The sequence below is a fragment of the Aethina tumida genome, chromosome 3 (assembly GCF_024364675.1).
Source record: "Aethina tumida isolate Nest 87 chromosome 3, icAetTumi1.1, whole genome shotgun sequence".
NCBI classification, from domain to species: Eukaryota; Metazoa; Arthropoda; class Insecta; order Coleoptera; family Nitidulidae; genus Aethina; species Aethina tumida.
Genome location: NC_065437.1, coordinates 29,864,261 through 29,879,621, shown reverse-complemented (window position 1 = coordinate 29,879,621; position 15,361 = coordinate 29,864,261). Strand labels below are relative to the sequence as shown.

Sequence of the window (15,361 nt, the reverse complement as noted above, 5' to 3'; positions counted from 1 at the left end):
TTCGGTGTTAAATGTAATTGGGCAATATTAATAGATGGGGGTTCTGCATGTGTGCCAACATGAAGTAACGAAAAATCCAATTAGATGTTTGACGTTCCCACTTCCACCGAGAATAACAAATCAGAAAACGTCAGCAACTGCGAAGCATGGTTATGGTAATCGGCATTTGTTGAGCCAGTGAAAGTGTTTATAGACCATGTTGACGACCGACGACCGGCTTTATTTCGGCAATTATGAGTTTAAGGACTCGCCGGAATCATGCAGTGACAATTCAACTTATTCCACAGGTATTGCTTTGTTATTGTTGTACTTTAGTCAATTATAATTTAGATATTTTAGATTTTCTGGATGTGAAGTCGGATGAAGATTTTCTGACGCAGTTGTCTAGTGATTTGGATATACCACTTCTGCTAAATCAGGGTGAAGATGAAATGAGAATGTTTAATTCATTCTTTGATAAGAGTCCAGATGAAATTTTATCTGATGTTGCATCTATTGCATCTCCAGCCAGTTCAAAAGAGGATGAAATTAGTCAGGAAATCAGTGAGTTACAGCAACTTGATTTTTCACAATGGGGACCTGAAGCTTTTCCCAATTTACAATCAGAAACAAAACTAAAGGAAGAAGTACAAAGTTCATCAGACTCTGAGAATTCAGTTTCTTCAGTTAATTTATTTAATACAACATTGGTACCGGAAGTTAAAGAAGAAATCATAATAAAAAGTCCACCTGCAAGTCCAAATTCCACAATAATAACAACTGTACCTGGTAATATTTTGTATACACAACCAGTGGTAGTTCTACCACAAAACACAGTGAATTCTATAGCAAAATTACCATCAAAACAAGTTCCTATTCAACCTAAAACACCATACACCAGACCCCCATGCAAAAACAAAGTTGTGGTAATAAAAAAGGAACCTAACATTGTTAAACCTCCCACACAAAATGTAGTGGTATTAGAAAATATTGGGCACATACCAATAAATAATGTGAAAACTATTACTCCAGTCACAACTATAAATTCGGTGCCCAATCAAAAAGTCCCTGTTGCTTCAATGGTTTACACTAACAATGGTTTAAATATGGGGATTGATCCAAATATTGATCCAAAAATATTAAAAAGACAGCAGAGGAAAATTAAAAACCGAGAATCTGCATGTCTGTCAAGAAAAAAGAAAAAGGACTACTTGACGTCTCTTGAGGAGAAGGTTAAGGAATTGACTAAAGAAAATCAAAATCTACATTTGGTGAGTAATTTACTAAATTTTATTTAGAATTAAATATTAAATTTTATTAAGAATTAAATATTAAATATAGTTTAAATAAATTCTCTAAGAAGAAATATCCCATGTGAAATTAAGTTGACATATTCTGATCTAATGCATATATGATGAGACAATATAATTATGGAATTATACAAAAGTTTCCTATATTTAAATTTAATTATGGATAAGATAAATAGCTTACTGAAACTTAATAAATAATTTAGCTTTTGTATAAATAGGGGAGGGGAAATTATATTACATATGAATACTTGAAATTATTTTGTTGCTATGTAAAATTAAATATATTTTTAATACAGGTTAATATCGTCTTCGGGTTGTTTTGTCTTTTTATCATATCATCGAAACATTTAAAACCACAACTTTAACCTTTAAGAATGTATTTTCTAATTAACGACTAAATTATTCACAACAAAAACCGATAACAACGAAATTCTGATAAGGATGCATTATACTAATATAATGGTATTTTCGGTTATATATTGTTTTATATTGATGTAATACAATATGTACTACTCCCCATATTAATTATGAGGACATAGATTGTTGATTTCCGTTAAATTTATTATTTATTATCAAATTAATTTTTCGTGATAGTTTCAAAATTAATTTTTACATATTTTAGGAAAACAAACAATTGAAAGAAAGACTTCAGGAATTTATTACACTCCCAACACCAACCTTAAACAACAAACACTTCAAACAAAGTATAGTATTGTGCGTTTTCCTGTTTGTCGTTGGTATAAACTTTGATGCTTTAAGGTACAGTATTTTTGTGATAAAATTATTTTTAGAACATTTGTTATCTGTTGTGGACAAGTAAACCATACAATACTACACCAATTAATGTAAATAAGATAAGTTCTAGTAACACATTTACATAATTCATTCAATTATTAGTAATAAAAAAAATGACGCGAAAAAATTTATTTATAATATAAAATCTTAAATGTTAAGATTTATACTAATTTATCTCTTACAGAACAACCTTTAACACAAAACGAGATCTTGATCTAATTCCGAAGAGTCCAGGTTCCAGTTTAGACCATCATGGCAGAAATCTTCTGTGGGCTCCAGATGAGGAAGTAGTCAATAACAAAACAAGTTCGAATTATTCGCCGTTTACAATGTGCCCAGTGACCATAAATCAAACCGAAAGTGCACGCTTGGTGCTCGAACTTGAACGGTGGATTGGTAAACCAATCGAAAAGAAAGTTACTGATACAACAGCAACAATTACAAAGAAACAACGCGGCTCCAGAAGAAGAAGGTTTATTCTTCATTTATTACTGTTGCATTTCACTATTAATAATTTATTTTAGGTACAAGACCGCACCTCTGATGGAGTACAAAAGCAATAGGATAGGGGATTTGCCTAAGGAAGGCAGTAATGAGCTGCAAGTTTTCCAACCGTCACCGGAACAATTATACTCCGAATTTTTCGAAGCTATAAATCGTCAATATGACACTTTCTACGTCGTGTCTTTTAGCGACCATCACATGCTATTGCCCGCCTTGCACCATAACAAAACTCAGAGACCAAAGATGTCTCTTATAATGCCTTCAATGTTACCCAATGGTAAATAATTATATAATTTAATATTTCATTACTTAAATATTTTATACTTTACAGGATCAACTTCTTCACAGGGCCAGCTAATGCCCTTAATGCAGATTGATTGTGAAGTACTGGATACCAGGCTGATCCATGTGAAGTACGGTTCTATTCCTCGACATCTCCGTACCCCAACAAATGCAACAACTGCACCCAAACCCGAAAATGTAAGCGACCCAGATGCCAGTTCACCAACGAAATACACAAAAAAGCCATATAAACCTTACTTCATCAAGAATTTAGTTAAAACGGGCAACGATTTTTATAAGGTCAATTAAAATGCATTTTTCTTAACTCATAGTCTGCACAGATTAAGGGTTGGTTGCATTATGAAATAATTGTCACCTTCAGCTCAGTGCAATTAAGTATTATTTTAAAAACCAAATTTCCTTTTAAGGAAGCTAAAGTGTACAAATAATGTATAATGTAAGGACTTTAAAATGTAGCTTTTTGAAACTTTTTATTAACACTTACTTTCATCATAAAATATCTTTGATGCCAAAAATTAATATATTTTTGTATCACCTGGATGAAAACTTGCATTTTAATTTTAGATATAGGGTGAAGGTTTCTTCGTTTTACCGAGTTTAATTAATTGACATATTTTGAATAATGTAATTAGTTTACAATTTGGTGTTTAAATATAGTTTTTAACACATATTAAAACACATCTGCAGTTTTTAATGCACAGTGTTTAAAATTATGACACATGCAATTTCAGATAAAAAATTTATATATATTTTTATTATTTATGTAATAGTTTTTCAAAATTTGAGCTATGCAATAATAATACCAGTGAAATTTAGTTTTAGTTTATTTACTATCAGAAAAGGTAAAATATAAATAATAACGTGTGTACTGTTTTTGTGATATGAATTTATAAAGAAACCAGCTTTATTAATATTTAATAAAGCTTTTTGTTGATTGAAGTTAGTTATATAATTGTATTTTTCTGTGATCAATAAATTTTTATCCAATTATGCAAGTTTTTTATTACGCTTAAGTAATTACAATGTTTACTAACATGAAGGTCTAGATGTGACACTAAACTATGAATAATTGAAATTTTAATCAATAAATGGTGTATTTTCATTCTTCATGTTTTGTATGCAAATCAATATTTTAAATTAGTGACATAATTAATACGCTAATTTATTTTAACAGCTAATGTTAATTATGAAAACAAAACACCATTGTAAATAGGTCTTCCACCTTTTAATTATTCCTTTGTTTTGTTTGGATAATTAGTGATTTAAATAAATTGAGAAATTATTCAATGCACTTTATTATAACTTCTATATTTACACTGAAAAAAGCATTTTTACATTAACAAATTAATTAAAAAATACATCAAATCACAGTAAAAAAAGGCACAACTCCATACAAACATTTACTTTAAATCAGGTGTGCTAGAGCCAAGGTGTATCCAAAGATCCTTTACAGTTGATCTTACTAACTTGACTCTGATAGTGGGTAACTTAAGTCTGATATGTGCAATGTATCTGTGACATCCTCCAAAACTGTAATAATAATTTCCACCTTCACTTCCTACTACCCACATAACGTCGATTGGTGGAACTTCTTCAGCGGTCGCTGGATTTGATAATGTTTTCATTATGGATCGGACTTTATTTTCGCTTACTTCTGACATGAATGGTCTTATTATTTCAGTGATCGGCATCTCATAGACGTCTGTAATATTGCCCGCATGGATGCTCGTCATTATCTATTAAAATAGTTTGTAATGTCATAGATGATAACAAAATCCAGACAGATGGAGAGATTGTGTGTAAAATTAATTTGTATATAAATAATTCTAGAAAAAGTATTACATAATTTTTTATAAAACCAAAATGAAAAAAAAAAAAAAATAAATTGTGAGACCTGATATTATTTTTTCATTGAAAAATATTTAATATTATGAAATTTATTTTAGAAATATTAAATTAAATGGTAATGTTGTGTTTGCGGTTGATAAGTATGGGTATATCCCCAACGTACGTCACCGACAACCGGCGTGAGCTTCATACGCTGTGTTGCCATTCACATTTCATTTCATTATTTTCTTATTAGTCTTTGCGCTTTTGTGTCTTGTGCCTCGTTTTGTGTATTTGTATTTTTACATAGTTTTATTTGTTAATGGTATTTTTGATATGTTTATTCTATTAAAATGTACTTATTATTATTTGTTTATTTTCAGCATTGTTATTTCGTTCTTAAATTTTAAACAAGTTATTTTTTGAGGTAATTGGAGTCTCAAATGAGGTACCAAATTTTATATAAAATTCCTAACTAGTTTTTCTTTAATAATAATAAATAATAATAATAATTAATAATTAGTATACTTTTCTTTCAAATTGGAGATTATATGTAATGTTTAGCTTTACTTTTATGGTTCGTATAAAACTTTTGTTAATTGTTTAGACTCGCAGCTCCTAATTTTGGCTGTAAAAAATAGAAAGAAAGACATTCTTCCTATTATTTTTTTCAAAATATTGTACTCGCGCCGAAGAGTATGTTTTCAACAAGTAAAAAATTAAGATTTTCTTATAGAAAATTCAATTTTAAGTTGAAAAATAATGACTAATGAGATTTTTCATTGAAATTTTTATGAACAATTTTTTTTATATTGTGTTCCTATTTTTCTCAATAAGTTCAACAAAAATAAAATATATTCAAAAAAAAAAAAAATAAATAAATAAAAACCTAATATAACCTAACCTGACCTATATTTTTTTCAGAAAGTTCATCAAAAAAAATTGTCAATATTAAATTTAATAAAAATTACAAAATTTTCAAAAATTCAACAGAAATTGACAAATTACATTATTGACAATTTTTTTATATTCTATTTTTAATGAACTGAAAAATAGGTCAGGTTAGGTTACATTAGGTTTCCATTTCTTTTTTTTTTTTGAAAATATCCACCAGCAAAATTTCGTTCATCTTGAAAATAATATGGTTCATACTCAAAATGTTGAGAACATGTGGATGGGATGCAAAAGGAAACTTCGTCACCAATTTGGAACTACAGAAGATTTATTTCTCTCATATATGCATGAATTTATTTGGAGAAATAAATTCCGAAATGGGGGCCATTTCAATGCCATACTTAAGTGCATTAGACAACAATATCCTCTCTTACAATAAATTTTAATTCCGTATTTATTGTTTCGTTTCATTTCTTTCGAATTATTTGCCAGAACAAAGCATGATATAATGTCAAATAAAAATAAATTACAATTTCTCCAAATACGACTTATAACACAAATTGGCAACACCGCCCGCAATTTAGAAGTAAAGCGGGCAGATAGCGACGTACGTTCTGCATAGGTTCATACTTATCAACCGCAAATACAACATTACCAATTAAATGTTTAATATAATAAATATATAATAAAGTATTCGTTTTTCTTCAAAGATTTTGAGTGCATGTTCATAATAAATATGACTCACCTTGCCTTCACCGTAGTTTGAAACAGAATGAGTAGATAAATTCTCAAGGATTCGAATAAATACTGTATATTTGTATGATTAATTTGTACAGACCTGTTCCTAGGCGTGGTATATTGGAATTGGACTTCAGAAAACTATAATATGTAAATATTGTTTATCTTATATTAATTCTTAAATAAATATTGATATACAGTTAATCCAATTAGTTCAAAGCTATTGAGTACAAATATTTTTGCAACATAAAGATATACCTAGGAGCGGGTCTGAATTAATGATTATTAATTCATTAGGGTTTTTACGTAGATTAGTGGTAATACCGTTCAACTTATAAATGTTAAAATTTTGAAATAATACAATTATTTTTTCAGTTTTTATTGAGAATTCTTCAACAAGTATTTTATTTATTGTTCATTTAATATACTGGCACGTAAATTGCTGTTGTTTAACCAAAGGTGAATTTCTATTTGATGTAAATTGTAGTTAGGAAACAATATGTCGCTTTGTTTTATTCAAAGAGTATTATTAAGAATACATCATATAAAAATAATTGGCAATTAATTCTAAGGAAATACAAAAATTTGGTTTTCCAAACAATCTCAAATATTTCTTAGGTCAGTATTTGTTCTCTTTACTCATACTGTTTAGCTGAACACTGATGTCTTGATAAAGTTTTTTTAGAAATAATCTTTTTCATACAAGTTGCACAATCAATCGATGTTCTTTGACTGTTGTGTATGACCATGTGTGCTTTAAGAGTATCCTTTCGACTAAAACTTTTGCTACACAAATCACAACTATATGGGCGCAATCCCGTGTGTGTTCGAAGGTGTTTATTTAACATGTAAATCTCCAAAAACGTTTTATCACAGTATTTGCATTTGTGTTTCTTTTCTTGACAGTGCTTTCTTCTTAGGTGATCTTTTAAATTTCTTTTACTTTTGAAGGTCTTTGAGCAAACCTCACACATGTGTCTCTCATTGGCATGTGTTGACATGTGAATGTGAAGTGATGACGAGGTTCTTGCAGAATAAGAACAAAGTTTACAATGGTATAGACGATCATTACTATGCGTCTTCAAATGGATATTCACGGCATTTACGTTTTTAAATTGTTTGCCACATACATCACATATGTGTCCCTTAGTTTTAGTGTGTTTGTTGATTACATGTCTCTCTAAATCTGACTGTGAAATACACCTTGTATTACATTTGGAACATCTGAAAATTTGGGTTTAATATTTACAAACAATTTGATTATAAAATTATAATTACTTGAAACGATCAGAATGTTTATTCATATGGTGCTTCATGCTAGTTTTTAATAGTGTGGTTTGGCAAATTGTACAAGTAATTTTGTGGGATTTATCATGTTCGATTAATTCTGATCTTGTTTGAAATACCTGGAAGCTCATACATTATAATGTTATAAATAATTAAGGAAAATATTACTTCTGAACACATGGAACAATTAAATACAAGATTGCCATCATGTGAATATTGATGATTCAAATATTCAAAACAATTATCAAATACTGTTGAGCATATATCACACTTATAAGTATTTTGGAATTCTTCCTGCAAAAATGTTTTAATCAGTTATGTTCAAAATATAAACAAAAAAACTTACACTAAATTCAGAGTGACTTATAAAACATTCCTAGAATCAAATGAAATAATTAATTATTAATAGCGTTTTTAAGATTAATATTATATCACACCTTTACATCTAAAACTGATTCATCAGATTCCAATGCTTTTTCTTTATTGCAATATATGTATTCAAAATCTTCCACGTTTTTGTTAATAAATTGTTTATTTGATATTAAACACATTGTTTTAAATTCAAACCAATCATTAACTTTATTTAAACAATTTGTACAAATATAGCAGACAATAGTTGAGCCTTCAAAAACCTAAAAACGGATTTAAGAAGAAATAGATAATACATATAAAATGCAATCTTACATCAATTGATACACATTCTTTTATTTTCAAAGAAAATCCTTTTTCCACTTTTGAGTAGTTGTATCCTTCACATAAACATAACCTACAGATATTCATTTTTAATATTTCCAAAGTTTACTAATGTATCTGATGATTGCCAGGATTATAAATACTTTCAAATTTTGATTTAAAATATATTAGTCTTGCCTAGAACAGGGTAATATAAAAAACTGATACTTAAACCTGTAGCTGTTTTAGATATAAATTAATTACCTGTTTATATACAAGAAGTATTCTTCCATACGATGTAGTTATTAAGTTATAATGAATTGTTTTTGAATAGTTGGTCGGATCAAATAATACACATCCATTTTGTTTTTATATCAAATTTTTAGAGTAGAGCGTACAAAATATTTCTGTATAAATGTTATATTAATATATGTATGTTCAAATAGATGTCGCTGTAAATGCTGCATACCTATATACACTGCTTCAAGTAATTAACGCAACACAACAATAATAACGGAACTTTATTATTTTTTTCTGATACTAAGAAATTAAAGATATAAACTATTTGGTTTTGTACATAAAAATGTGTTTTCTATCACATAATCCTAATGTTAAATTAAACTCCATTTTTAATAAAAGTTTTATTTAATATTGGATTCCCAATAAAGAATAACAATCTCATATAGTCTGTTTATATTCAATATGAGCGACTGAATTTTGTTTTGACTTAGACCATCCGAAATTTTGATAAAAAGGTGCACTATTTCTTCTTTGTTCTTGGAAGGGTTTTGATGATTATTTAATTTAACATTAAAACTTGGCATTATATTAGACCATTTTTCGAGTTTGATAAGTACATTTAAATTTGTAATTTTTTTATGTCAAATTTGGTTGTAAATGTGATCCCCCATGTTTTCTTTAGGTTTATTGTCTGGAGATTGAGACCACCCAGGCAAAATATTGATGCTTTGTTCTTTTAACCAATTCGTCACAATTTAAGATTTGTTTGGGACCGATTTCATGTTGAAACACATTTATTCAATATATGTACATAAATCAGAAGAAGACCTACGTCAGAAGAATTGAAGCAATTCCATAACATACTAAACTTTGTGTGTAATTTTGTCCCTGTAGGATGTTTAATATGAGCAGTTCCACTATCTTCCCACAGTCCTTGAGCTAATTTCAGTAAGACCCATTTCCTTCATGTTCGCTTTAATTTCATTGGACGATAAGATTGGAAAGTTTTTTTATATTTGAATAATTATATTAATAATAATATTATTAGATAGACCAGTTGCATAGTAGATGTAACAATGACAGAAAAAATAATTGACGGAATTGTCATCTAATTTAAGTAGTTTAGCTCAAATTCTTGATACATTTTAATAAGTTGCTATAATTATGACCATTACATTAATTTGAAAATTTGCATATATTGAAATTAGCACTGAAATTGTATCAACATACAATTCGTATAAATAATACCTTTAGCAAACTAGTACATTATCTAGATTAGGTACAGATGAATCCGCTTGGACGCTTTTGCAGATTACACGCGACCCCGTCAGCGTACCAACAAAAAATTGTGGTTTTGGGATTTAATTATGTTTACAAAGGAACAAAAGACTCTTGGCTCTTCGTTGCATACTGTGTAATGAAATTTCTCATTTAAATTCATATAATGACTAGATATAATCAAATACCCAGGGCAAATTATTAAAAATGTAACATCTGGCTCTGGCGTTTTTATTCCGCTTGTGGAGCTTAGGAGAGGTTACTGGGCTGTTAGAAAGGTATTATTATTCAAGACACTCTTCTCTTTATGGACGTCTAAAGAGAATCTAACAACAATATTCCAATATTACATCCATAATTTCTGGTTATCTTTTTCGGCATGTGCCAGCGAACAATGGCTTTTTGTCGCGCTCTTTGAGAGTCTGCGAATTTCTTTTACGACCACCAAGATTTCGGCGATTGCATTTAACTCAGCTCCTTGGTTTATCGTAAAGCTTAAGTTTTATGTGTCCTTATGAAATTTATCAAATATAGATTACACGGCTTAAATTTATAAAATTTATCCTAAATAATTTAAATATATATGTCTTATAGTTTATTTTCCAAATATTTAATAAATTATGTTTAAAAAAGTGTAAATAGAATTTTTCATTTCGATAATCTAAGAGAGGACATCTGCAAAAGATAAATCTGAATTAATACTAGATTCAGGTCGGCCATTAGACCGAATGAGCCCATAAAGACTGCACTTAGGAGAACGGTTTTGTATATTAAATTGAAAATGCCGTAAATTTCTCCGGATTTAACAAAATAATGGTCTAAATTGCATATTTTTCTACTTTGGACGGATATGTGGCCTTAAATTCCTTTTATCCACACTACAGGACGTCCGTTTTGCCTCACAAAGCCCGGTTTGATCTCTGCGCATTGAATAAAGCCACTAGGATCTCTCTAACACGAAAAAGATCTGTTTTCGACGGCATTTGTTGAATTGTTTTGCATACTAATGATTTTTTAAATTGGGTAATGAAATATTTATTAAATGGGGTTGATTAGAATGAAATAACAACTGCAATTAAGCTCCTCTTTATTATATACAATGCTATGTACAATATATACAGAAAAATAATAAAAACAATAACAAAAATAAATTATATAAATCAAAATAAAACAAAAACAAAACAAAAACTTAATAAGAAAACAAAAATGTGACACAATTTCGAATTTTAGACACATGATAAAATACAACTATTGTTTGGTATGATGTCTTGTACTTTTCTCAAGTGTACTGCCCTTTTGTGAAATATACAACAAAAAATCAACGAAAATATAACAACACATACATATAAAAATTCGTTCTTTTGGATGACACAGAAAAAATCAGAAAGGGCTAGTCAAACAATTAACATGTTAGCCAGTTTTTGAAATTTTCCGTGTACTTTTCCAAAAGAATAAATCTTGTTAAATGAAAAATTATAAGAAGCAATTACAAATTTACAAAATAAGGCACACGGTAACCAATACATGAATCTTAAATACTAAACTAAACATGATACTAAGACATAGAAAATACGATTAGATACATATATACCTTAAACCTAATAAACTTAAAATTAAAGAAACCTTACGTTACTGAATTTAGACATACAAATTTTTGTCTTAAAATTAATTGTCACACACAAAATTATTATATAAAATTTTATTTATTATATTATTTTTTGACAAAAAATTCCTGAATATTACTTTGACTGCAAAAATAAAAAATAATGGAAAACTAAACCATAATTTTGTATTAATAAAATAAAGAACCCCACATGTATTTTTGAAATTAATGAATGAAAAATAAAATAATACAAAATTAAAAGAAATGTGAGGTATTTTTTTTTTGTTTTTTTTTATAACATTGGTTCTTTTGGTAAAACACACGAAATTAAAAACATAAAATTAAAATAAAAACAGATCCATTTTCCTGCGAAATTAAAATAATAATGACCAAAATAAAATATAATTTTTGGTTAACTAAATAAAAAACCTCACAAATAATAAAGTGAAATGAAACTGAAATGTAAAAAATTAATATAAACCGTGAGGTGTTTATTTTTTTTTTTTTTGTTTTTCTTTCAATTCATTGGTTCTTTTGGTAAAACACACGAAAATAAAAAACATAAAAGTAACAAAATAAAATAAAATAAAACAAAATGAACTAAAGGAGAAATAAAAATTAACGTTAAATAAATAGTAAAAAAGGTAAAATTTTTTTTGGTAGTTAGCATATTGTTGATTATGCAATTTATTTGTGTTCACTAACATTAGCATCTTTATAAATGAGCTCTCATCTTCATTTTACTTTTCATAAAATTATTGTTTCTATAATTTTTCGCCTTCTAATTATCGATTACTTTTTAAATTTTGTTGTAGAATATTTTACTCATTTTGGATTAATAAAAATAAATAAATAAAAAACATATGCATGCAAAAAGCAGAAATTAAAATAAATTAAATTTAAACAAAAAAATAAAAATAAAATAGATAAAAAGTAAACTAAAAATATGTGCATGCAAAAAAAACAGAAATTAAAAATGAAATATAATAAAATAAATAAAAATGAAAAATAAAAAAGATGCAAAAATAAACATGTTATAAAATAAATGAAAAAGGAATTTTTTAATCATGCATTCATTAGATTGTTGAAAAGTAGAAATTGAAAAAACATGCAAAATAAATAATAAAAAATAAATAAATAAAAACAGAACTTGAAAAAAACATGCAAAATAAATAATAAAAAATAAACAAATAAAAAATAAAGAAAAACGGTAATTTTGATCAACATGCATTCATTCGAATATCAATACAGAAAAATATGTAAAAAAATAAAATAAAAATCGAATACCATGCAAAAAATAATTCCAAAAATAAATAAAATTTATTGAGAAGTATTTATATTATTAATAATAATAAGAATGTCTTCAGATGGGCCGTAATTAATTTTCCATGTCAATTATAAATAAGCACTTGGTGTGTTTACTGCAATATGGTTGGTTTAGAGAAATTAGTATGCAATTTGGATAAACAAAATAGAAGGCTTACTTTAGTATTGTTGTTAGACAAAAGTAATAAACAACATTATAATACATTTTTCTTTTTAATATTTAATGACCCCCAAACTTGTTATTATTGGCAACAGACTTAGATGAAAAAAAAATTAGTAAAACAAATATAAGAGCTCAGCGATTTGTTTAACACAATATGATAACAACGAATAATAACAAATAACATATTTCTTTTTTAGTAACAGTAACAGTTAATTGATTTTTTTACTTTTAAAATGGATTTGCTTTTTATAAAATGTAATGGCATTTTAATTTGATTTATATGTAATTTATTTTTTCTAATTCGGAAGGTTAAACGAGACCTTTCGGATATTTATGGCATTTGATTTTTAGTAACGGATTTCTATAACAATTAATAAGATAACAGTAACGGGAAACACAACTAAACAAATGTTTAATCAATTTAAAACTTTGCGACATAAGTTGCATACGTAAATTATCACTTGATAATGACTTGATAGAGTCAATTAAAATGATTAAACTGTATTAACAAATGCAGTTTGTAACAGAATCCGGAGTATAACAGAAAATCAAAGAAAACAGAAACAGCTTGTACTGTAACAAACGGCGGGTTTCAAACGTAACAGAATAACAAAATACGTGGTTCAAATGTAACAGGAAAACAGAACAGATATATAACAGAAACTGATGCAACAGAACGGTGAACAGATACGTAACAGAATGCGTAAAGCAGTGAAACAAATAACTTAAACTTAACAAATACGGAACGGCAACAACGGGTGGAAAAGGGTGGATGGTTTTAAAAACTTAACAAATAACAAAACGGGTTGAGCATTTGATGCCCAAACTTAACAAAAACTCAACAGCTTCAACAACACAGCAACAATGGTTAACAAACAAACATAAAAAGTGGGTAACAACAAATTCTTACGGTCAGTGGAGAGAACTATGGGGTTTTCTGCAGCCAATGGGTTGGTTCTTCAATTTTAAGCCAAGTGTTTGGTGATACGGTCAACAACATGTTTCAACAAAACAACATTGTCATAGACTATATGGAATAACGTAAACGTAACTAACGTTTTGCCCTGAGAAGTGCGACTCATTATCGGTCATCGTGTGCCTTAAACTATCGTCCGGCACTCTTCCAGATTACATCTGTAACAGAAAAATATTATTGAACAAAGGGGAGAAATAAATAGTCCACTATTCAATGCAACGGTATGATTTTCTACCTGCATTGTGTTTTGGGGTGGCGGGAGATCAAGAAGCAAGTGCATCGTTACAGTTTCCGCAACGAAACCGGTTTACTGTATGGGAATTTAATTTTTTGAACAAGTGTACGCAGCTGAGCTTCACCTTTTGTTCCACCGGTGTTATTTACGAGCCCATTGTAAATTATTGGAACGAGAGAAGGAAATGTGTATCGAATGTTTGAATGAAAGCTCACTGCTTGGATATTGAATATTGTGAAAATTTAATAATAAATAAATAAACGAATATATTGGAATGATTTTAAAAATCCACAATAAATAAAATAAATACCTTTTAAAACGATGCCTTCTTTCCCTGAATTTTCGTGGACATCACTAACTTCACTAACTGGGGACATCACAAAACAAAAACTCAACAACAATTTCGAAATTGGCCGTCAGACCAAGAGTGCCCACATGGGGCTACCCTCGAGTCAACCGCCGTACTGTAGTGTACCACACTACAACGCTGAATGATGTCTTTCGTTGGAACGCCGGCCCATTTATACAACTTGCACCCCATCGTACCCCTACCACTCAATGTAAACGGGAGTACCCCGTACAATAGGTTAATGGGTTCACAATGCGACCCTCTGACCGCCGCTCATCGCCACTCTCCCTTTCTCCAGACCTACCCATGAAAATCTTTCTGGTCCCACAAAGAAATAGACAGGTTAGAAAGGAAAAAAACGGCAGTTGGTCCCGTTTTTATGGTCGGGCTTTTAGTACTGCGCAATTTGTTTTCTTTGCGAGTATTCAGATTAGACAGATTTCATGAGAATCTATTCAAATAACCCAGTTTGCAGATGATACCGATGAGAAACTTGAATCGGGACAAAGGACTAGTTGAATTGATAAGTCCAACAGCAAACAAAAAGTTATTTACTTTCACTTTTATACCAAAAATTATACGTTATACTGTTATTTTAAATTTTTTCCAGTAACATATATATTTTTAGTCGCTTTTATACCTTGTATTTGTATGAATGCAATTCTATTGGCTTTTGTAATATATTTATTCTGAAATTATTATTATAATATTTATAGTAAATATTCTAGACATTATTTGATTTAAAAAGATAAAATCACAAATTCAATTTCAATAAATATTGTTATGTTTACATCGATAAATAATTAAAGCTAAACAACAAATAATCATCAAATTGTGTACTTAATTACCTGTCCATTTACAATTTAGTGACATTTCTATGAC

The 15,361-nt window shown here is 28.6% G+C and overlaps 2 protein-coding genes and 1 long non-coding RNA gene across 5 annotated transcripts; 1 reads left to right on the top strand and 2 right to left on the bottom strand.

Annotated features, from left to right (window-relative positions):
• The first annotated feature begins 113 nt into the window (after nt 1-113).
• LOC109600745 (cyclic AMP-dependent transcription factor ATF-6 alpha) lies at nt 114-3,879 on the top strand. Its single transcript, XM_020016922.2, has 6 exons — nt 114-287; nt 340-1,250; nt 1,912-2,048; nt 2,269-2,556; nt 2,609-2,865; nt 2,920-3,879. Exons 1-6 carry the CDS (start codon nt 197-199, stop codon nt 3,177-3,179), a joined length of 1,944 nt encoding a protein of 647 aa, XP_019872481.1. The 5' UTR covers nt 114-196; the 3' UTR covers nt 3,180-3,879.
• Nucleotides 3,880-4,168: 289 nt separating this feature from the next.
• Nucleotides 4,169-8,662, bottom strand: LOC109600741 (putative sulfiredoxin). Of its 3 annotated transcripts, XM_020016919.2 has the most exons (7): nt 8,574-8,662; nt 8,322-8,507; nt 8,075-8,269; nt 7,984-8,013; nt 7,806-7,931; nt 7,629-7,756; nt 6,714-7,574 (listed from the first exon to the last, which is right to left on the bottom strand). In XM_020016919.2, exons 2-7 carry the CDS (start codon nt 8,415-8,417, stop codon nt 6,986-6,988), a joined length of 1,164 nt encoding a protein of 387 aa, XP_019872478.2. In that variant the 5' UTR covers nt 8,418-8,507; nt 8,574-8,662; the 3' UTR covers nt 6,714-6,985. The 3 variants fall into 3 exon arrangements, with proteins under 3 accessions (XP_049821227.1, XP_019879087.1, XP_019872478.2); XM_049965270.1 differs by lacking the exons at nt 6,714-7,574; nt 7,629-7,756; nt 7,806-7,931; ... (1 more) ...; nt 8,075-8,269; nt 8,322-8,507 and adding an exon at nt 4,169-4,627 and having other exon boundaries at nt 8,574-8,588; XM_020023528.2 differs by lacking the exons at nt 6,714-7,574; nt 7,629-7,756; nt 7,806-7,931; ... (2 more) ...; nt 8,322-8,507; nt 8,574-8,662 and adding exons at nt 4,169-4,627; nt 6,358-6,501.
• A 2,235-nt stretch (nt 8,663-10,897) lies between these two features.
• On the bottom strand, nt 10,898-14,586 carry LOC126265035 (uncharacterized). Its single transcript, XR_007547587.1, has 2 exons — nt 14,441-14,586; nt 10,898-14,053 (listed from the first exon to the last, which is right to left on the bottom strand). It is a non-coding gene; the product is annotated as an uncharacterized LOC126265035 (long non-coding RNA).
• Between the last annotated feature and the right edge of the window lie 775 nt (nt 14,587-15,361).